The sequence below is a fragment of the Podarcis liolepis genome (assembly GCF_965112155.1).
Source record: "Podarcis liolepis genome assembly, chromosome: 11".
In the NCBI taxonomy this organism is placed as follows: Eukaryota; Metazoa; Chordata; class Lepidosauria; order Squamata; family Lacertidae; genus Podarcis; species Podarcis liolepis.
In genome coordinates, this window is record NC_139565.1 from 50468548 (window position 1) to 50492846 (window position 24299).

Consider the following 24299-nt stretch of genomic DNA (forward strand, 5'->3'; position numbering starts at 1 on the left):
AGAGCTGGGCAGATAAATATATAGCTGCCACCCCCCCCCCAAAAAAAAATTAATTACAACTTTGATTTTAGATTTGGCCACTGTTACACCCCTTCCAGTTGCCTAATTTGATTTGTGCTTTGTCCATTTATTATGTTGCCCATTCATTTTATGAAAGCATGCATTCCTAAAAGGGACATGTCTTCCATTGCGAAACACATACCGTGGTGTAAATCCTTCCAGGAAACCCCAAACCCCATTATCACTTCTTTCGGCCCTTAGAAACAGCGAAGAGGTTTGAGATAACTTTGGGGGAGACTGATCTTCCTCCTGGTCCCACCTCTTGAAAGCCAATCTATTACTTTTGTTGGGTTGGCATCCGTCTGTCTCAGGAGTCAATGCAGAAGTGTGCATTTGGTAGAATTACAGTGCCTGCTGTGGCTGTAAAGAAGACCACCCAACAACACTATGGGGGGGTCCACGATGCAGGATATAGAAGTGAACTCAGTCATGGGTGTAGCCAGCATTTTTGGGGGGCGCGGAGGCTTTTGAGGGCAGAACCTCAGATCTGTATTGATTTTGATTAGGGGAAGGCGGTTCTCCCCCCTCCCCCCCATTAACTCAGCTATGAGCAAAACCGTCATGTCAAGAGTATCATGCAAACATATCCTTTTGAGCACCGGACCCTGCTTAGCTTTGCAAATGTGCAGACACTTTTTCGTTTTAGTTTAGCCTATATATATATATATATATATATATATATATATATATATATATATATAAATTTTGATTAAATTTTCTGTTTTACAGTTTAGAATTTTCCTTTAAACAATCTTAAAATATCAATGACTTCACTTCTTCTCTTTCCATTGTTCATTTTGCATAACATACCGTATTTTTCGCTCTATAACACGCACCCGACCATAACACGCACATAGTTTTTAGAGGAGGAAAACAAGAAAAAAAATATTCTAAATGAAACAGCGGATGTATGATTTTTGTGGTTCATGCTGTGGCCACAGACATGTGATCTGACGGTGAGTTTGGGGTAGCCCAATGCAAAAATCCTGAGGATCCATGTGGATCCGTGCTTTGTAACCACGTTTTAAGTGGGGAGGGAAAGAAAAGCACTCAAGGGACAAGGAACACGCGTGGGGTGGGTGGAGAAGGATGCTGTTAATAATGCAGAAGAGGGGTATAAGAGGAGAAGGCTCCTCTCCCCTCCCGCTTTGCTCCTTTAAAGCAAACAGGCTCTCTGTCCCTCTCTCCTCCCCACTCAGCGGCTCTTCTCCCGCTTTGCTGTTTCAAAGCAAGCCATGGAGGAGGGAAGGAAGGGGAACCATGGATCCTCTGCTCACGACTGCAGCAGATCCCCCCACCATCTGTAGGCATTCGCTCCATAACACGCACAGACATTTCCCCTTAGTTTCTAGGAGGAAAAAAGTGAGTGTTATGGTGCAAAAAATACGGTAAATCCCTGCATGTTTTACATAAACTAAACCATTCAGAATTCCATTATTACATCCATCAAAACTTATTTACACTGTTGAATTTATCTTATTGCTGCCGACGTTTTCAAGTGTACACAATGCCCCCCCATACTTAATAAACATTTTCCAATAGTCTTTAAACGCATGTTCTTCTTGTTCTCTTATTCTATATGTTAGGTCAGCAAGCTGCGCATATTCCATCAGTTTAAGTTGCCATTCTTCTTTGGTTGGGACCTCGCTCCTTTTCCCATTCTGGGGCTAATGAAACACGAGCCGCAGTAGTGGCATACATAAATAACCTTTTTTGACACCTGGAAGTTTCCATCTGAATTATCCCCAACAAAAAGCCCTAAACGGCCTCGGTCCAGTATACCTGAAGGAGCGTCTCCACCCCCATCATTCTGCCCGGACGCTGAGGTCCAGCGCCGAGGGCCTTCTGGCGGTTCCCTTCCCTCATTGCGAGAAGTGAGGCTACAGGGAACCAGGCAGAGGGCCTTTTCGGTAGTGGCGCCCGCCCTGTGAAACGCCCTTCCAGCAGATGTCAAAGCGATAAACAACTACCTGACATTCAGAAGACATCTTAAGGCAGCCCTGTTCAGGGAAGTTTTTAACGTGTGATATTTTACTGTATTTTTGGTTTTTATGGAAGCCGCCCAGAGTGGCTGGGGAGGCCCAGCCAGATGGGCGGGGTATAAATAATAAATTATTATTATTATTATTATTATTATTATTATTATTATTATTACCACTGTATTTCACAATACTCTTTTACCCTCTTACTGGTCCACCACATATGAAAGATTCTTTCATATGGCTTAGCCTTCTCTAGCCCGCTCCTAAAAGCTATGCAATTGGGCGGCCGTCATGTGGCAGCGAGTTCCACTGCTTAAACTGTGTGCGAAGAAGCACTTTTCTCGCCCTGCCCCGAGTCTCCTCATCCAGCATCGCTGGGGGAGCGTCTTCCTCCTCCTCATCATCATCATCAACGCAAGGCGCCCACAAACGGGTTTCGGGCCAGTCGACGAAGACTCCTGTGGCGCCCGAAAGCCTCGCAAAAAGAGAGAGGAGGCCTGCCTTTCCCTCGACGGCCTGAGGCACCAGCGAGGTCCCCGCACCCCTTACACCTCGCCTCACCTCAGCTTCACACCGCGGTGGCTGCCGGCCAGCTGCGCCAAGTCCCTCCAGCCTCTGCCCGGAGCCGCCCGGTCCAGAGAGCCGCTCAGCCTCCTCAGCAGCGGCTCCTCGAGGCGGTGGATGGGCAGAGGGGCGGCCGGCGGCAGCGACCCCGCCATGCTCGGGAAGCGAAGGGGCGGCGGCCGCCGGTGCCGGTGGAAGAAGCCCGTACCCTCAGAAAGACTTCTTTTCCCCTCGGACTTTGCGTGCAAAAAGCGAAAGGGAAGCGAGGCGCCGCGAAACTCCTCAGGAAATCCCCGCCCCGTCGTAGCAGGAAGCCCGCGGAGGCCCCGCGCCGGAGCCTCGCCTCGCTTCTCCTCAGCCGCCCGCCCTCTCCAGGCTGTGGGGAAGCCGACACCGGGGCAGGCGGGCAGGCCGCGCCGCCGCCTCTCCGAAATTTCGCGCGCCTTTCCCGCGCCTCTCAGAGGGGAGTTCGTGTTTGCCAGGCTTGAAAGGGAGGCACCTGTGTGGCCCCTCTCCAAAATCAGGGGGGCGGGTTAATGCGTGCATATTTTTAATTTCATTTTCATTTACCTATCTCTCTAGCAGCCTCCCGCCTTTCTCGCAAGAAGCTCAAGGTGCCGTGTTGGTGGTAGGAATAATAATAATAAGCAATGCATTATAGGTTTGGACCTGTGCAATGAAATGTTGAGGCATCTGTTCATAGTCTGCATTTTAATCAAGGCTTATATTTTGATCAAACACCTGTATTCTTAAAATGAGCTTAAAATATATTTTAAAATATCTGTATCTCTCATGCCAGGCAGCATCTCTCATGCCAAGCAGTGAGTGCATCGGCAGATGTGCTCATCTTAAAGAGGGCCCCTGGTTTATTGCGGTCATAAAAAGGCTGAGAAGCGAGGTCACTGACCTTACAAATTACAGAATAATCAAGTTGCAAAAACAATTATTATGCCTCCCATTTTAGACTTAAGCCCAAAGGGTAAATTGAAGAAGTTGCTTTTAGAACAGCAGCTGTTTTAGCAGCAAAAGGGGGCTGTAAACTAAGAGGCTTCTCTCGGAAGTTGCTTTTGGAAACTGTTTTTTTACTAAGTTCCCTTTCTTCTAAATATATATATATATTAATGTATTAAATATATAGGCTTAAATGTAATTATGCAAAGGATTTAGAAAGCATGAAATTTAGATGTTAGATTCTTATTTCATAGAGACATAGAGTCCTAGAGTTGGAAGAGACCACAGACCCATGCCAAACGGGAAGCACTATCACTCCTGACATCTGGTTGCCGAGCCTCTGTTTAAAATGAAATTAAAAACCATCTGGTTTGTAGGGAATAGGGAAAGAGGGGCCAAAGGTTATCTGGTAATTAAGGTGCCTTGTAGAGGTTAATGGCTACTTGTTTGCCATTTATAAATAGAAGAAAATATAGCTCTCTGTCTCCCATAAAAGGTAATAGGAAATGGGTGTATCTTATATGATTGGTTCTAGCAATCAGCCAATAGGAAATTCAACCAGGCTGATTGGACAGAGGCAGCCAAAGGAGGAGCAAGGGGACTGGGCTGAGGGAATATAAGTGCTGGCCATCAGGGCTGGAAGGGCAGAGCATTGGTAACCATATACCACTGTGTCTCTCATTTATTTGTCTGACAAATAAATAATTATTTTAATTTCTCTATTGCTGCGTTGAATATTTCATTCCAGCTAAGCGTTAACCACAAGCAGGGTGCTACATTTTATGGTGCTCTTGTGACTCGGATAAGTGGTCTGCTGGAACGCAGCCCCTTCGCCTTACTGGGCGGGGTACAAGAGAGAGGACCACTCACTGCCTACCCAGCGCGCACTGGAAAGTCTTTTTCCAGGGGAACGCAGAAGTCTCGTCTGTCTGATACCCTGCCCACTGACGGCGACGGACCGGGGGGAAACGGAACCAACCAAGGGTAAGTGCACAAAGGGGTTTTTGGCCCTCCAATTAATTGGGAGGAAGAGAAGTCTTGATCAAACTTCTGCGTCTCAGTAAGTGGGAACTGAGTACGCTAGGTGGTTGGGTACATCAGATGGTGATCTGGTGTAGGGAAAAGGGAAGAATGGGAGGTAGTGTGTGGTAAAGTATCCAGCGCATTGTATGTATGAGAAAGTACAATCTGCAGCTGACCTGAGTGTGAAAACGAGTGTGTGAGTGACTGAGTGGATACTTCACAGGGCCATACAATGGGAGTTGGAGGTTCAAAGGGGGAAAATACACCTCTTGAATGTATGTTAAATAATTTTAAGAAAGCCTTCTCAGGGGCATATGGAGTCAAAATGACGCCAGAGCACTTGAGAACGTTATGTGAATTAGAGTGGCCAAAACAAAATACTGGATGGCCATCTCAGGGAACCTTTGATATAAATTTAGTAAGTAAACTTTGGTCTAACATCGCCAAAGAAACTGGAGGGTGCCCAGAACAATTTTCATATATAGATTCTTGGCTGAGCACATTAAATAAAAATCCTCCATGGATAAGGGAATGCAAAGTCCAACGATGCAAATTATTGGCTGTAAAAGCCGAAGCTAGGAAAGGAATCTTGCCAAATAAACTCAAACCCATTTTTGAGGGACCAGAGGAAGAGGTGCTTCCACCTCCACCCTATGCTCCACATCGAAGGGAGCCTAATCCAAACACTCCACCAGTTGTAACCCCAAGGCAAGAAAGTGGAATGAATAATGGGGCTGGAGTCACAGAACTTGATTCCTTGATAGATTATGATAAATATCTTCAGGAGGCATTGGAGGCCTATAATAAAGCCCAAGCAGAAGCCGTTATTCCATCTGTGAGTCCCAGTAGAACTCCATCTACAGTCTCCTTTAGTGGAACAACTGATTGCCTACCCCAAACCCCTGTACATCCAAGTCCTAGAGAAATATTACAGAAGTTACAGGGAGACCTTAATCGGTCAGCAAGCAATACAGCCAGGCGTATAAGGCTGCTAAAAGAACGCCTTGGGACAAATACCATCCCCTATGATTTGAGGCCTCTAGAGCAAAGCGAAGAGAAAGATCACGTAGTAGCCCCTCTCAGAAGAGTATTTGATGCACTTGAGGAGCCTGTGCTGGTTAACGGGCAACCCGGACCACGGCCACCTCGAACCTCGACCCTCCAGTACATTCCATTCACAACTACGGATCTGATGAATTGGAAAACACACACCCCATCTTTTGCAGAAAAACCTCAGGCTATGATGGACTTGGTGACTTCAATAATAAATACTCATAGTCCTACTTGGACAGATTGCCGCCAGCTCCTGAATACTCTGTTCACCACTGAGGAAAGGAGAGACATAATTGAAAAGGCACAGATATATTTGCGTGAGCAGGCCAGAGTGGGAAATATTTATAATATTGACCGTCATCTCCAAGACAACTTTCCCTTGGAAGATCCCAATTGGGATCCAAACAATGTAATTCACCTGGCCAGGCTTACCACCTATCGCCAGACGCTTGTGCAAGGTATCCGCAGGGCATGCCAGAAGCCCACTAACATGTCTAAAGTCTCAGAAGTAGAACAGAAACCAAATGAGAGTCCAGGAGACTTTTTAGAGAGGCTGCAAGAAGCCTATCGTATATGGACTCCTTTTGACCCTGAAGCCCCTGAAAACAGCAGAATGATTACTGCTACATTTGTGGCCCAGTGCGCTTCTGACATTCGTAAGAAAATTCAGAAATCAGAAGGATGGGAAGGGATGCTGATGAGCCAAATTATGGCCATTGCACGCCGAGTTTATCGGAATAGGGATGAGGCTGAGAAACAAGAGAAGAAGAAGTGGCAGAAGGAAAAGATGGTAATGCTAGCCACAGCAGTGAAGCAAGACTACCGCCCCTTAAATGGAGGGAGAGGGCGGGGAAGGAATCCACCACTGGGAAGGAATCAATGTGCGAATTGCAAGAAGGAGGGTCATTGGAAGCGGGAGTGTCCTGAACCCCTGAGGTTGGAAGAAGTACGCCCAGGCCCAGGTCCAGGCCCAGGCTCCGGCCCAAGAAACCAGGGACGGGGACGGGGAATGATCCGAAATGGAAGATATCAGAGACCTGGACAAGGACAGAGTAGAGACAATTTCATTGGACTGGCAGAGGAGGATTTTACCCAAGACTAGGAAAGACCGGACTCCATAAAGTTAGGCTTCCAGGAGCCCACGGTCACGATTCAATTAGGGAGCCATTTAATAGACTTTATGATTGATACTGGGGCTGAATACTCAGTACTCCCAGAACTATTGCAGAAAAAGGCATCCAAGAGTGTAGTCATTAAAAGTGCCACTGGTCAGTCAGCTAAGAGGTCTTTCCTCCAACCTTTGGAATGCCAGATTGGGGGACATCGTTTAACCCATCAGTTTTTGTATATACCTGAGTGTCCAATACCTCTCTTAGGTAGAGATATGCTGTCCAAATTGCAGGCCCAAATCACCTTCACTCCTCGAGGTCCAGAAATGAAACTGCCATCAAAGGCAGCAGGAATAATTTCCCTCTCAGTACCTAAGGAACAATCATGGCGCCTAATGTCAGCCCTGCAAGTCCAACCCACATTGGATACAGAGTTAAACAAGCTCCTCCGAACCCTACAGGTGCCACCAGGAGTATGGGCCGAAAATAGCCCACCAGGAATGGCTAAGAATATAGCTCCAATTGTAGTAACCTTAAAACCTATGGCTACCCCTGTATCTGTAAAGCAATATCCTTTACCCCGGCGAGCAGCAGAGGGCATCCAGAAACATTTGGACCGCCTATTAAAATATGGTCTGCTTAAGCCCTGCCAATCAGAATGGAACACACCCCTTTTGCCTGTTCGAAAACCTGGGACAGATGAATACAGGCCAGTGCAGGACTTGAGGCTCGTAAACCAGGCTATCGAGACCTTGCACCCAAATGTACCAAACCCATATACCTTGCTGAGTTTGATCCCACCAGAAGCAACATTTTTTACTGTATTGGACTTGAAAGATGCATTCTTCTGTTGCCGGCTGGCACCACAGAGCCAACCTATATTTGCCTTCCAGTGGGAAGACCCTTTAACAGGAACAAAAGGCCAGCTAACTTGGACGAGATTGCCACAGGGATTCAAAAATTCCCCAACTTTATTTGGCACTGCCTTGGCGAAGGATCTAACAAGTTACCCCTCAATACCTGGAGAAAAGGTGGTTCTGCAATATGTAGATGACCTTATACTAGCAGCAAAGGATTTTGAGACCTGTAAAGAAGGGACAGAGGAACTGCTCCACTTGCTCTGGCAAGCTGGCTACCGAGTTTCCCAGAAAAAGGCACAGTTATGTTTAGAAAAGGTCAAATATTTGGGCTTTGACATCTCACACCAACAACGAGCATTGAGACCAGAGAGGAAAGAAGCTATTTGCCTTATCAAGGAACCTACCACAAGGAAACAACTCAGAGGATTCCTGGGAACAGCAGGGTTTTGTAGACTATGGATACCTGATTTCAGCAGTCTGGCCAAACCCTTACATGAAAGCACTCGAGGTGCAGAAAAGGACCCATTCGTATGGGGACCTGAGCAGCAACAAGCCTTTTTAGTTATCAAACAACGACTTATGGAGGCCCCAGCCCTTGGACTGCCTAATTCGGAAAAACCCTTTCAGCTGTACGTACATGAACAGAATGGGATTGCAGCGGCAGTCCTGACCCAGAGATTAGGAAGTTGGAACCGTCCAGTAGCTTATTTGTCAAAGCAATTGGACTCAGTAGCAAAAGGATGGCCTCCATGCCTAAGGGCAGTAGCGGCCACTGCAAGCCTTGTCAAAGAAGCTGACAAATTTACCTTCGGCCAGACGATGTATGTGAATGTACCTCATGCTGTTCTGACACTCATGGAATATAAGGGTAGTTATTGGCTAACGAACCCAAGGATGGCTAGATACCAAGGCCTATTGTGTGAAAATCCCAGGATTCATCTACGAGTAGTGAATATGCTCAATCCAGCAACTTTGCTGCCCCTACCAGAGGTAGATGATGAAGAATCACATGATTGTCTCCAAATAATGGATGAAGTTTATTCCAGTAGACCTGATCTGAAAGATGAACCATTGAAAAATCCAGATGTTGTATATTATACTGATGGTAGCAGTTACCTGCATGAAGGTGCCAGACGAGCAGGATATGCTGTGGTCACCAATGAGGAAGTTGTGGAAGCTGAAGCTTTGCCTGCTGGCACCTCAGCACAAAAAGCTGAACTTATAGGTTTAACTAGAGCTCTGCAATTGGCAGCCGGATGTAAGGCAAACATCTATACTGATTCTAAATATGCCTTCTTAACCCTGCATGCACATGGTGCTCTATGGAAAGAAAGAGGTCTAATAGGAGCCCACGGGAAGGCCTTGAAATATGGACCTGAAGTAGAAATCCTGTTGGAGGCAGTATGGGCTCCAGAACAGATTGCTGTAATGCACTGCAAAGGTCATGGACGAGGAAGGGATCCAATAACCAGAGGAAATCATGCTGCTGACAAAGCAGCCCGAGAGGCAGCCCAAAAGCCTGTGGGAGGATTTATAGCAGCCCTCATACCAGAGGTAGTTCCAGAAGAAGTTAAACCTCACTATACCCCAGAAGAGAGGAAGTGGGCTGAACAGGAAGGAGCAGTTGTGAAGGACGGTTGGATGATCCTGCCGGACAATAGGATTTATGTACCTCATCACCTAGCAGGCACAATTGTAAGAAATTATCATGAATCTACTCACCTTGGCGGTACTGCAACCAGAGAAAGTCTCAGTCGGAAGTTGTATATTATTAATCTATCACAATTAGCAACTTGCATTTCACAGAAATGTGTTCTTTGTGCTAAAAACAATCCCAGGCAGGGACCGGTACAACCTCCTGGAATCCAACATGTGGGATACGTCCCCATGGAAAGCCTAATTGTGGACTTCACAGAGCTGGTCCCTTCTAAGGGATTCAAGTATCTCCTTGTGTTTGTAGATACTCTTACCGGATGGGTTGAAGCTTTTCCCACCCGAACTGAAAAGGCACGAGAGGTAACTAAGAGACTCCTGACTGAATTGATCCCGAGGTTTGGATTACCTAGATGCATTGGAAGTGATAATGGGCCAGCGTTCATTGATCAAGTAGTACAAGAAGTATGTCGAGTCCTACAAGTAAAATGGAGACTGCATGCAGCATATAGGCCTCAGAGTTCAGGGAAAACTGAAAGAATGAATAGGACTCTGAAAACCCAATTGGCAAAGTTAACCCAGGAAACAGGATTGGGATGGGTAGATGTGTTACCCATAACACTGTTTCGTGTTCGGTGTGCACCCACCAAAAGACTTAAATTGTCACCTTTTGAGCTCCTGTATGGGAGGCCGCCCTCCTTTGTTCAGGATATTCCAGCTGACCTCAAACAAATAGGAGACCATGTGACACAGGAACAAGTGCAATCTCTCTCCCGTGTTTTTGTTTCTCTTAACAGGTGGGCCCTCGAGCGCACGCCGTGCAGCATTGCCGAGCCCATTCATCAGTTCCAGGCTGGCGATAGCGTATGGGTGAAAGAGTGGAAACGAGATCCACTTGCACCTAAGTGGCGTGGACCTTACACCGTCTTGCTCTCTACTCCAACAGCGGTGAAGGTAGCTGAGGTGACCCCCTGGATTCATCACTCCCGTTTGAAGAAGTCCGAAGGCAGTTGGACGTGCAAAGGTGACCCCTCTAACCCTCTTAAACTGACTCTCTCCAAAAACCCCTGTATCTAGCCCTACCGGGAACGGGCTAGGTCACGGGCAACATTAGACGACCGGCCTGCTGCAGCCACAACCTGGAAGCTGGCTGACCTGCGCACGCCTGAAGCTTGAGGAGCATCTGAACCAGCGATTGTGAAAGGACAGATTCTCTTATACAATTAATTGACTGCCCACCCCCTTGTGGAACAATTATCAGAGATATTACTCATTGGGGATCCTCGGGATATATGTTTTGGTCTTGGTGGTTCCCCATTTCTGTCACTGGGGGAATTATATTGGGACTAATATTTATTTGCTATCACTATAAGGTAATCTTTTGTGGAAGGAATGCATATGCTAGACATCAACATGATTTTATTATTAATCCTGATCCCTTGGGAAGGGGAAGGGTCCTTGAATCTGGCCAAATTGACTAAATATGGATTCCACCATGACCACAATATGTGGGTAGGGTTAGCTGAAATGGTAGCCAATGTTGCAAATAGGACCAATTGCCTTGTTTGCTCTCTTGGGCCAGATGATTCAGAGGGAGGTATGCCCTTATTACCGATACCATTAGATGCCATTGGTATGGTAAGCGAAATACCAAACCAAACAGAAGTACAGAATTTCCCCGGATGGAACTCAACTAAACCATTACGAGTTATACCTGTACAAGGGGAATTCTGTGTACATAAATCATCAGATGCAGCTGATTCTACCATGATAGGCTCTTCTCATTGTCACTATACTTGGGATAATATTAAGAATACCTGGGCACACGATACTACCTATCGAACTCGGGATGCCTTGCCCTGTGCACCTCCTTTTATTCATGCATGGAAAGTGGTATGGAACATAACTGTGACAGAAAAAGGCAATCTAACATACTGCACTGTGAACTCTCTACCTCTTTTGCTATTTCGCCTTCTGTACTCCACGTACCAAAGACCTCAGACCCGATGGTTGTGGTGGATATGTGGAGAATGGGCATACAAGAAACTCCCCTCCAAATGGAGTGGGACTTGTTTCCTGGGATGGGTATTACCACCAATGTGGATTATGCCTACTAATTTGCCCAAGCGTACACGAAGAAACGCTGATATTTCTCATATAGCAGGAGGAAGTACCCAAAGTTGGAGCGGTACTGATGATTGGCCACCAGAGCGCATTATAGCCTATTATGATCCTGCCTCCTGGAATCCTGGTGAGCTCATACAAGGGGCACGGGATCCTATTTATAATCTAAACAGAATAATTCGATTGCAAGCAGTAGTGGAACTTGTAACCAATGCAACGGCCCGGAGTTTGAGACTTATTGCACAACAGTTGGATGAAAGTAGAGCCGCCATTTTGCAGCTGAAAATGGGAATGGATTATGTACTTGCCAAGCAGGGAGGCCTATGTGGAGTCTTGAACTTGACAGGGAATGCCTGTTGCTTTAACATTTCAGATAATGGTGAGGCAATCCGTGTGTTGGCCACAAAGATGGAGAATATAGCACATGTCCCAGTACAAACATGGGAAGGATGGGATATGGGATGGCTCACCAATTGGTTACCTAATGTCACAGGACTCAAAGGGATACTATTGTCTTGCTTGTTTTTCTTGACAGTAGTGGTAATGGTTTTATGTATGATGCCATGTATCATTTCATGTTTTAGAAGTACAATTAGCAAGATGATTTCAAATGAAACTCTACCTCATATCATGGCCCTATACAGAGCTTTACCTCAGGAATATGATGAAGGTCAAGCTATCAAGGACACTTGGGATGAAGGTCCTTGAGCTTGAAAGGGGGGAATGAGGCATCTGTTCATAGTCTGCATTTTAATCAAGGCTTATATTTTGATCAAACACCTGTATTCTTAAAATGAGCTTAAAATATATTTTAAAATATCTGTATCTCTCATGCCAGGCAGCATCTCTCATGCCAAGCAGTGAGTGCATCGGCAGATGTGCTCATCTTAAAGAGGGCCCCTGGTTTATTGCGGTCATAAAAAGGCTGAGAAGCGAGGTCACTGACCTTACAAATTACAGAATAATCAAGTTGCAAAAACAATTATTATGCCTCCCATTTTAGACTTAAGCCCAAAGGGTAAATTGAAGAAGTTGCTTTTAGAACAGCAGCTGTTTTAGCAGCAAAAGGGGGCTGTAAACTAAGAGGCTTCTCTCGGAAGTTGCTTTTGGAAACTGTTTTTTTACTAAGTTCCCTTTCTTCTAAATATATATATATATTAATGTATTAAATATATAGGCTTAAATGTAATTATGCAAAGGATTTAGAAAGCATGAAATTTAGATGTTAGATTCTTATTTCATAGAGACATAGAGTCCTAGAGTTGGAAGAGACCACAGACCCATGCCAAACGGGAAGCACTATCACTCCTGACATCTGGTTGCCGAGCCTCTGTTTAAAATGAAATTAAAAACCATCTGGTTTGTAGGGAATAGGGAAAGAGGGGCCAAAGGTTATCTGGTAATTAAGGTGCCTTGTAGAGGTTAATGGCTACTTGTTTGCCATTTATAAATAGAAGAAAATATAGCTCTCTGTCTCCCATAAAAGGTAATAGGAAATGGGTGTATCTTATATGATTGGTTCTAGCAATCAGCCAATAGGAAATTCAACCAGGCTGATTGGACAGAGGCAGCCAAAGGAGGAGCAAGGGGACTGGGCTGAGGGAATATAAGTGCTGGCCATCAGGGCTGGAAGGGCAGAGCATTGGTAACCATATACCACTGTGTCTCTCATTTATTTGTCTGACAAATAAATAATTATTTTAATTTCTCTATTGCTGCGTTGAATATTTCATTCCAGCTAAGCGTTAACCACAAGCAGGGTGCTACAATGTTGCAGAGTGCCATGCTTTCCTGCTTGTTTTCTAAAATGCCCTGGGCCATCCTTGGATGTGGCAATACTCTATGAAACAAGACTCTGTAAAGTCTTGTGAAACAGATAACACTTGCCCCAGTTTTAGTACTGTACATTAAGATGAGTGTAGCCATAGGGAGGGGCAGCTGCCCCCCTAAAAAATCAATAAAATACATAGCAAACTGAGGTTCTGCCCTGCAGCCCCAAACAAAAGGCCTGCCCCCCCCCAACAAAAATCCTGCATTCAGACCTGCTAAAACTGCAATTCGTAGCCCACTGAAATGCAATATATGAAGCAGACTTCACAGCACCCTATTTTGCTATCTTTGGTGGTTTTCCTTCATATGCTTAAATACAGTGGTACCTCTGGTTACATACTCTTTGGGTTACATACGCTTCAGGTTACAGACTGCTAACCCAGAAATAGTACCTCGGGTTAAGAACTTTGCTTCAGGAGGAGAACAGAAATCGTGCAGTGGCGGATTTGTTCCAGAGGTCCGTTCTTAACCTGAAACTGTTCTTAACCTGAAGTGCCACTTTAGCCAATGGGGCCTCCCGCTGCTGCCGCGCCGCCGGAACACGATTTCTGTTCTCATCCTGAAGCAAAGTTCTTAACCCGAGGTACTATTTCTGGGTTAGCGGAGTCTGTAACCTGAAGTGTATGTAACCTGAGGTACCACTGTATAGGACAGAAGCCTCATACTTCCTGCTGCCCCTTGTAGGATTTCATTGCCCTGCTTCTATCCTCCTCAATGTCTTTCCATGCCAGCATACGGCCTCTCAGCCTGCAAAATTGCCCTCCTTGAAAATGGACACAAACACCACTCAGTTTCTTAGTAGGTTCTCCCTTTTGCCTCAGCTCTCCTTCCATCTGACTTTGTTCAGCTCAGATAAAAGATTTTGTCTGGCTGGCTTCTGTATTGCCATCTAGTTGTGTGTGTGTTTTTTAATCATATGGATGTGACTCTCTTGACTTTCTCACAACTTGTTCTAGATTCTCCCTCTACCCAGTACTTCATTTCTAATATTAGATGTCCTGCGTCTCAAGACTGGCCTGGTTCCAACCTTCTGACCCGGAGTCCTCTTCAGCTATCCTAGATGTGTGTGCAGTTAACTTAGTTGCATAAGAAATAAACTTTTCTTATGCTCGTTGGTGCAGTACTTTCTCATTATTTCATATGCCCCAGCGCAGCATGATAGTAGTTTTTTAAAAGCACTGAACTGAACTTCTGTGAGCCCTTTGCTGCACTTCATTAGTTCTTACATACAACACTGATGACTTCCCTCTCTTGTAAACCTCTAGGAACCATTACCGTCCTTTTGTTCACAGAGTTCCAGCACCTCTCAGGTGGGCGCCATTGCCATTGTAAGAGAACAAGGAAGGTGTTCTAGGAAAAATAGTGCTGCCTTTATTATCACTTCCACCCGTTTCCAAATACCTGTGGGAAAATGATTGCTTGTACATGAGAGCATGAGCAAAGTTCTTATTGTTACAGGGTGATTTCATAGCTAGAAGCATCCTTGGAGCATGAACAGCGCGTGAACAGCTCGTGCTGTCCTATATGATTGGCTAACGTAGCATGGCCTGATCGCTCGCATGGTCTGGTACGAAGGTCTTTATCTGCTGGCTAGAACAAATTGCTTGGCTTGTATTTTTTGTATCTTTCTATTTCACACAATAAAAGCTGTGCTGCATTAGCCCTAGGAGCAGCCATATTTCGGAACCTATCGTGGTGTGAGACTGATTTTTCTTTGGATGCCGAGCTGTAACTCGACAAATACCCTATCTTTCAAAAATGGAGTTGTATTTGTTCCCCATTTATCCCATTGTAGAGATGGTGGCTGTAGCACTTCTCCCTTGCTTTCTGGTTTCCTTCATTTTCCAGGATACTGCTGTCCCACTAGGGGAGACACCTGCACCCCTCTTCCTTTCTCTTGAAGAGCTGTTTCTGCATGCATTGCAGCTTGATGACCTCATCTGCAACTAGGGGAGAGGAAAGGTGAGGGAAGAAAAGACATGCCCACTTCTCTAAAATCGTTTCTGGGAGTTTCTGGAAGTGAGCTATTCTCCTTAACTGAAAAGAGAGTGCTGAGAAACTTACACTCACAGGAAAATCCATTCACAGAAACACAGTCATGAATCACTTGGTTGGGAGGGGACTCTGAGGTGTCATCCAGCCCAAAACAGTCACACAGATTTTGGCAGCTTCTCTGATGGAGTTACAAGCACATGATTTGCTGCAAATAATCCTGGGAACTGTAATCTCTTAAGGGTGCTGGGACCTGTAGCTCTGTGGGAGGTAAATAATAGATACCAGGACTCTTTGGGCAACAGGTTGGGAAAAGCTGCTCAGACAGACAGAGGGAAAGGGCATTTGGGGAACACATTCATAATAAGGAAATGGTTAATTCAGATACACTACATGCATAGAGTGTTGCCCAAAAGCCATGTCTTGTGCAGGAGCAGCAATCTCTCTCTCTCTCTCTCCCCCCCCCACCCCCACCCATTGATAATTTGCTTCTTTCATTCTGGTAACAGAAGTTCATTAGTAACATTGAATGGATGCCAAAAGTACAATATTAGGCAAACGTGACAGTTTCAAAGTTGTAATTAATGTTTTTCAGGTGATTATAGCAACCAAGTGTGTGAATTAGCAAATCAAGCACACTTCTTCGGGCACTAAAAATTATTAGTGTGTCAGCTCTTTTCAGTACCTTGTGGATTTCCCCCTTAAATTTAAACATTATGATGGGAGTACATCCTATTCTCTTTAATTTTTAAAATAAAAAATCCAATAAAAAATGTCCACAGAACATGGCATTTAAACCATATTAAGTGTGCTTTATTCCCCCCTCCTCAAATATTTCCATTGGGACAAAACAAAACATCATGGGATGCTTTTTAAAAGCTTTGTTTAGCAAATACAAGTAAAATAAGCATGCTAAATTAGGTCACTTCTTATGGCGCCAGAAAATGTTATGATGCAAGCTGAAAATTTTCCAATGCAGATTACCCTAATTTGCATAGAAAGTTTTCAGGAAACCCTCTTCTAGGAATGCCATCCTCTTTTAAATGTTTCCTCTCCTGTTCTGAAGTACCCATGAGCAGAGCACTTTCCACTTGGGCGAGGAATTTTTGGCATGCAAACAATGAAAACATGAACTGATGTGTGCTAAAATCTTTAAAATATTATGACACTGGCTGCATTAACCTTTTTGGAAATGCTATATACGTTCAGCAACGTATCTTAGCAACTGGCACTTAGCCTTGCAAATAACTAATTAAGTGGACATTGGCTTTTGCATCTTACAAACTGTTTAGATAAGCTGATTTATTGCACAACTGAGTGTTCACAGTTGTATGAGCAATGAAGTGTTACATTAGACAGATGATGACTCCAGTAGCATTTGAACAGTTAAGACTTCTTAAGAGTTAAGAATTAAAATAACTAGATTCTATAGTCCAGTTATCAGGTGCTGGGACTTTGAGGATGGCAGTCGTATGTGCAGCTCATTCATACAACTGTAGGCTTGCAGTACTGGGATACCTTGATTTCACTTGGGAAGTTAAGAAACTATGTTTTAAATGGAATTTAAATGTGTTTCACTTTGGTTGATGCTTTAATGCCTAGATTTTAATTCCACTGTAAATTGCTGCATTTACTATTTAAACATGTTGTTGTTTTAATGTATTTTGGACATCACCATAGACATTTATAATGAAGAGTGGTATATCAATATATTAAATAGACTAATGAATTAGCTGCTGCAGATAATAATAATAATAATAATAATAATAATAATAATAATAATAATAATAATAATTTATTATTTATAACCCGCCCATCTGGCTGAGAAGGATGTCCTTAAAATAAAATATTGCATCTCTATGAAAAATGATAATAATCTTTGGTTGGATGCAGTTTAGCTGAGTATTACAGGTAGTTGGGCAACAGCAGGGAAACATTCGGTGCAACCCTAAGACTTTTTTTCAGAGCAGGGTCAAATGTGTCATCTGCCAAATCTCAGAGTAATTTGAAACTCCTTGTTCTGGGAAGTGAATGGGGTGGCAATTAGGCTTTCAAGTTTTCCTATTGAGTGTGATAGATTAGTGTAGAGGATTAAGGAGGAAAATAATGAAGCAGAGGCAGGATACTTATTTCCTTTTCTTTTATGAGGTTTGTACATCATGCTAGCTGTTTAAATGGCAACATTTATTTGTATTTCTGATTAAAAGCTAAGTTTCCATTTCAGCCGGCTGAATATCTTTTGTTAAAGCTCAACTGTGTTTTACATTTGGAATATAGAAGGCTACTGATCGACACTCCACATAACCTGCCTCAGTGCAGAGGGGAGGGGAGTTGGTTGCAGCAGGAGGGGGAGACTCCCTGGCTTCTTCAGCAGCCTGCCTCATCTCTGCCTCCACTTCTGCCTCTGATTCTGGACTGTTCTCTACCATAGCCTCTTCTGCTCACTAAGCCCTGTTACCTCTTCAGCTTCCAACATCTGTTCCTCTGAGTCTTTTCCTTCTGACCGCTCATCGTCATCCCACCACCAGTCCCTGGGCTCTGAGCCTTCTTCCCTTGAGGGTTTCCCAGCTGGCACATCCCACCACTCCTTGGCATCCAACCAGTCTGTAACATCAAGAGAACTTTACACTAAATCCTGAGGAGGAGGGAGGCAATATTGCAGACAACAGTACACCTGGTACTGGAGATAATCGCTTCATTGATGCACAGGAAACTAAGGTGGTGCTCCAGAAACCTGCTAAATGGCAAGAAACTACAAGAAGGAAGCTGGAGGGAATGACATTCTTTCAGTTGCCTCTATTCTAATGCACAGAGTGTGGGAAACAAGCAAGATGAATTGGAGCTCTTAAAACAGGATGGCAAATACGACCTAATAAGCATCACTGAAACCTGGTTGGATGAGACTCGACTAAAATGTAGAAATTGAGGGACATAACCTATTCAAAAGGAATAGACCTATTAGGAAGGGAGGATGTGTAGCATTATATGTAAAAGGTGTGTACACTTGTGAAGAGATCCATGACCTGGAGCATGGAAGGAGTATGGAGTAAAAATGGTAGGAGAGGGAAACAACAGTGACCTTACGGGTCTGCTATAGACCTCCAAGCCAGACTGAAGACTTGGATGTTGCCTTCGTAGAGCAGATTACCAAACATTCAAACAGGAGAGATATAGTCACGGGGGACTTCAGCTATCCCAGTATCTGTTGGAACTCAAACTCTGCCAAGAATGTAAGGTCCAACAAATTTCTCCATTGCCTTGGTGACAATTTCATTTCCCAAAAGGTGGAAGAAGCAACAAGGGGATCAACTGTCTTGGACCTGGTCCTCACCAACACGGATGAGCTGGTTGATGAAGTGGAAGTTATGGGAACTTTGGGAGGAAGTGATTGTGTCCTCTTGAGCTTCATGATATAGGGGCAAGGGGAAGCTGAGTAGTCAGAGATGTTCTCTGGACTTTAAGAAGGCCAATTTGAAAAAACTTAGGGAACTACTGGGTGAGATCCCATTGTCAGAAATACTCAAGGGAAGGGAGTACAAGATGGATATTCAAGGCAGAAATTGTCATGGACTGGCTGGATGCAGAGGAGTGGTGGGAGGCAATCCAATGGATTCTCCTGGTTGAGCTTTGGGAAATGTTGTCTTAGCCAAGAGCTAGGATTATTTGAGGCATTATGTAAGCCAGGAGTCAACTGTGTTTTTGGACCAGTGCAAACATTTTGAATTTTGAGAAAGTGCTGTGGTCACCAGTCACAAAATTGATGCCATGTGGGGCATTTTTAAAATTTATTTATTAAATTTATATACCACCCTTCATCAAAAGATCTCAGGGCGGTTCACACAGCACAGCATGGCTGCCATGGGGACATGACATAAAGCAACATTAAGGAGAATACAGTCAACCTCAAGTTTACCATGGAGCATCTATGTGCAGTTGATCCGGAAGGCAGAATTCACACAAGGTGGCTGTACCACAGTCTTGCACACACTCACCTCACACAGACAAACACAAATGCATCTCTCATTCATACACATATGTGAGAGAATTCAACACATTTCTGATGGTCTCATTTTAGGTGTGCCATTATATGCTTATTCTTTTTTTGCCTAAATTCTCCTGACTTATATAATGTCTTCAGTGCCCATTTTACCCTCCAGGAACTAACACTGATTTCCATACAAGTGCTTAAAAGTGCACTCTCTTCCGCTGGTAACAGTTAAGTCTCGTTAATTTCCTGAGTTAATAGGATTTCCCATTTATTCCCACCTGTCTCAATTAAAAAAAACCAAAACCCCTCTCGTTGAATCTTTCCCAGGCAGCTAGAGATGTTGAGGGGATTAATGGCTTTTAATTTCTACTTGAGAAAGCAGATGTGTAACTAAGAACATGCCTATGAACTAAAACTGAGGTACTGAGCTCCAAAACGTAATAATCTTAATGGCTTGTTATCTTTCCATTAAAAAGCACGGGGGTTCTTTTTTACGTATCCTGATTCCTGACGGGGGAAGATGTGATCTGAAGCTCCAGGCCCAGAGTCTCCCGCCAAGATCTTCCTGGGAAGAATCACCTGCTGCCTTGTGATGAAATAACCCACCCTTAACAGATTGCTGTGATATGATCAGACCCAGCAAAACAACACTGATATTTTCAGCCTCGCTTGCCACAAGCGGGAATTACTTACAACTTGGTTTTGTCTTGGGATATCGCCACAGCAGAGGGAAACAAGTTACCCTTCTTTCTATGTCACACAAGCCCTTTGGAGGAGAGCCTTACGATGTAAGTATGCACATTTGCTGTTTCAGCTGGCGTAGAGTTTATAGCCTTGTAAAGTTGTATCTGCATTCTCCGTTTTCTTAGGATGTGTAGATAGCTACATATTTATTTTGTTTTCATATTTCCCTAAACTACATGTTTAACCAGCATTGCTGTTCATTATATTACTTTTGGTAAATTATTTACCTTAACAGGCTTTACTAACCTTTCATAGTTGTCGTTTGCAGCACTTGGGGCTGTCCTCAAATAATGTCCCATACCTTTTTACTCAAATTAAGTGCAGAATAATATCTTTAGGAGATAAACACTGAAATAAAATTGGCAAACCTGGTCTGTGCATAAAGAATGCCGACTATCTCCATAGTTATGGATGTTTGTAATCGCATTGGAAAAATCGTTTATAGTATGTCTACCTCATTATATGAAATATCTAATGAATTATCATAGATAGTTGTTGACGTGAATGTGTGTGGCTAATATATAGAATGTGTACACTACATACCCAAAATGCAGACCAAAGAAACTGCACATGTTGAATACGTCGGATACAGTTACGTGATGAACATTTAAAAATAGATGGAAGCAAGATCAGCATGTGTCTGTGATTTACTAGATTTCATTAGCTCCTCTTTAAACTAAAATCTGCATAGGCAATGCTTTTCCTGTCTAAATTAATCAACAATTATTACCACCGATCAATAAGGTTAGGAAAAATACATTAAACTTAAACTAGATTTTTTGCAAGAGTTTGCTGGAAAAAAAATACCATTGACTTAAATAATTAAGTCACCAGTGCTTAAAATGTCTCATTTCTGTCCAGAGCTAAGACCAAACTAGATTAGACAAGGAGAAAGTGAGAGCAGTTTGCCAACTTATTTATTTACTGAAATTTGGTTGCAAGTATGATCCTTGTACGTTTTCCCCTGGAAACAGAAAAACTACTGCTGGCAATTTTGATTGGCGAAATGGTCAATGGGGAAGCACCTCTGCCTCCCACTATTACAATTAAATTCATATCCTACTGCAGTTTCATTTCGGTTAAAAACTATCAGGAGATTGCTCCTGAATTTCCTGTATCTCACCTAGTTTGGCTCAAATAGTTTTCAGAATTAGTCCTAGGCAGTAGCAATCAGTGGGGCTGCATTGCTGACTTGTCTTCCCAACGTTGTATTGCTATAGCAAGAACCTGGTACAGGTGCAGTGGCAGAGCCAATCTGCTGCTTCTGCCACTGCATCCATACGATACCACACTAAGTGGCCACTGCCTTGCCCCTCTGCTTCTACCTCTCAGTAAGCAGCAGCAGCATGTGATGTCAAGAAGGCTGATGTCAAGCAGCTCAGCCCAGCCTGCACCATATCGCTAGCCACTATTGGTCTTGAATCAGAGGAGAAATTGTAGTTTCAAAATATACCGTATTATACCTCAGGTGGTACCTCAGGTTAAGTACTTAATTCGTTCCGGAGGTCTGTTGTTAACCCGAAACTGTTCTTAACCTGAAGTACCACTTTAGCTAATGGGACCTCCCGCTGCCGCCGGAGCACAATTTCTGTTCTCATCCTGAAACAAAGTTCTTAACCCGAGGTACTATTTCTGGGTTAGCGGAGTCTGTAACCTGAAGTGTATGTAACCTGAAACGTATGTAACCCGAGGTACCACTGTATATGTATGAACATACTTCCATTTTTATATTTCCCCCATCCTTTCTCTATGTTCATAATGGCATATATGAGTTTCTCCCATCTTGTCCTCGCACCATCCCTATGAAGTAAGGGAGGCTGAGAGTGAGTGGCTTAAAATCACCCAGTGAGCTGCATGGCTGAGCAAAGATTTGAACCCAGACCTTGCTGATCCAGTGGAATAGATTGCCTTGGAAGGTGGTGGGTTTTCCTTTGCGGGAGGTACTTAGGCAGAGGCTAGTCAGCTACCTATCAGGAATGCTGCAATTGCAAGATTCCTGCATGAAACAGAGGGTTGGAATACATTACCTATCCCTACCCAAGGTGATGATGGTTATTACAATTTTTAACCTGCCCTTCACCCCAACGTCCCAGGGTGGTTTATGACTATTAAAACACAACTTTAATATCGAAACACAATATCATGCAATATTAAAAACAGTTTAAAACAATATAAAATTAGTAAAATAAGGTGGATCCTAAAAAATATGCATCTCAAGTGTCAAAAGCCAGGGTGAACGGGTGTGTTTTCAGCATTCTCCAAAACCTGTAGGATTAAGGTACCAGGTGTACTTCGGTGGGAAGCAAGTCCCACAGCTTAGGGGCTGCCACAGTGAATGTCCTTTTCTGGGCTGCCACCCACCAAACGTCTGAGGGCAGTGGCCAGTCCTAGCACCTGAGAGGCTGTAGGGAAGGAGGCAGTCTTTCAGGTATTTGGGGCCTGGGTTGTTTAGGGTTTTAAGCAGGAATGTGAGGACCTTGAATTGGGCCAGGAAATGAATTGGCCTCCTGTTCAACTGTTTCAAAGCAGGCTATACGAGATCTGAAGGGTATCCCACCCAGCAATTGAAGTGTTGCATTTTGGATTGATTGAAGTTTCCAAGTCACCGCAAACTGTGGGCCTGCTCCTTCCAGGGGAGAACAATCCTGTCCAGAACAGGATATTATATTTTAATAGAAATACGAAACATCTTACCACAGTGGGGAAAGCTATGACCAGATGCTGTCTGTGTGTTTACTTGATTTGCTGTGCAGGTATACCTGCAATACCCCTGCTTTCCCCCTCCTGTTTCGTTACCATGAAATTGGACTTGGAGCAAACAGTCCTTCATTTAGGAAGGAATGCTCTTTGAGAGCCCTTCTAATACAGGACTGCCCTCTGTAAAGTAGGACACTCTGAGCACTTAAGAAAAGCAACTTGAACAATATGAATAGCACAAATTGCTGCTTCTCTACAATCCAAGGGAGAACAAGCAACACACGCTTGCTTTTCTCAGCCTTTGGGCTAGGCTGCTCTCTTCTAAGCTCACCTCAATGGGAAGCAAGAATACCGTATGTACAAAGCACCCTTCACCAGCATGATTGGTGTGTATAAGAGGAAGTTTGAATGATTGGGTGCAGCTGCCAGAGCTTGATTAAAACAGCAGGTGGCACAAACCGGGACAAATGCGCATGGTGCCTTTTCTCTTCATTTCCCAGGCTCTAGAATTCATGTGAGCTTTGCTTCCTCTGCACCACCTGCATGGATTAAAGCTCCTCCATAGCCATATCACTACAGACCCTGTGCCCTTCTACTGAGGGTTATGGTTGCCTGGGTTACTGTTATCATTTCCCTTCTTAAATGTGACGTTAGCCGTTCTCCTGTTGCACGAAGCACCACCACAAGAGATTGCTATTTTATTTGCAACCGTGTGTGCCAGTTCCTTCATTGCTCCCAGACTGCAATGTTCCCAGACTGCAAGATTCTGTCAGATGTGGGTATTCTTATTGTGGTGCATGAATGCACAAACCATACTGTTTCATCTCCATGGCTTTCTTAAATATTATCTATCCCCATATGTCGAGTTGCAGCTCGGCATCCAGAGAAAAATCAGACTCACACCAAGATAGGTTCCGAATTATGGCTGCTCCTAGGGAAATATGGCAGCTCCTAGGGCTAATGCAGCACAGCTTTTATTGTGTGAAATGTGTGAAATAGAAAGATACAAAAAATACAAGTCAAGCAATTTGTTCTAGCCAGCAGATAAAGACCTTGGTACTAGACCATGCGAGCGATCAGGCCATGCTACGTTAGCCAATCATATGGGACAGCACGAGCTGTTCACGCGCTATTCATGCTCCAAGGATGCTTCTAGCTATGAGATCACCCTGTAACAATAAGAACTTTGCTCATGCTCTCATGTACAAGCAATCATTTTCCCACATGTCCCCTTTTCTTATTTATATTATTAGAGGAAAAGAGGGACCATTAGTCCAAATCGTACACTTCATTGCCTAAGCGTCTACACTTTGCAACATAAATTCCTCTTGTAACCCCTGTGGTGGGCCGTGGTCGGTACCACCATGCAGTGCATTGGGAAATCAAAGAGGGTATGCATTGAATGCAACAACACACCACGACGAATCCAGCAACACATGCAATTACAATCAATAATACTTTTCTTAACCATACTCCATTGGGTAACCAAGAAGACAACCACTCCCATGGATCAAAACCTTCAGGTGGATTCAAAGGATTATGAGCTATCATTTGTTCCATATAATCAATAGTAGCAGAGATATTGGTCGATTGATCAGTTATATACATGCAGCAATGAGAATGAATTAAGGCACAAATTCCACCTTTAGAAGCAAGGATCACATCTAAA

The 24299-nt window shown here is 44.0% G+C and overlaps 2 protein-coding genes and 1 long non-coding RNA gene across 10 annotated transcripts in view; 1 reads left to right on the plus strand and 2 right to left on the minus strand.

The window, feature by feature from the left end:
- Positions 1 to 3256, minus strand: part of MALT1 (MALT1 paracaspase) — a 43380-nt gene extending 40124 nt beyond the window's left edge. For 2 of the 6 annotated variants that reach the window (XM_083465862.1, XM_083465860.1), the window contains exon 1: positions 2604 to 2980. In XM_083465862.1, the coding sequence (XP_083321988.1) occupies positions 2604 to 2761 (158 nt within the window). In that variant the 5' untranslated portion in view covers positions 2762 to 2980. The other 4 variants (XM_083465861.1, XM_083465859.1, XM_083465864.1 and 1 more) reach the window with 3 other exon arrangements.
- Positions 3257 to 13152: 9896 nt separating this feature from the next.
- On the minus strand, positions 13153 to 19983 carry LOC310689086. Its single transcript, XR_014517298.1, has 3 exons — positions 19883 to 19983; positions 14954 to 15155; positions 13153 to 14610 (listed from the first exon to the last, which is right to left on the minus strand). It is a non-coding gene; the product is annotated as an uncharacterized lncRNA (long non-coding RNA).
- Positions 17054 to 24299, plus strand: part of ALPK2 (alpha kinase 2) — a 67239-nt gene continuing 59993 nt past the window's right edge. Inside the window, exon 1 of one of the 3 annotated variants that reach the window (XM_083465662.1) lies at positions 17054 to 19977. The gene's annotated coding sequence lies outside the window, so the exon portion shown is untranslated. The remainder of the gene's footprint in view (positions 19978 to 24299) is intronic. The other 2 variants (XM_083465663.1, XR_014517220.1) reach the window with 2 other exon arrangements.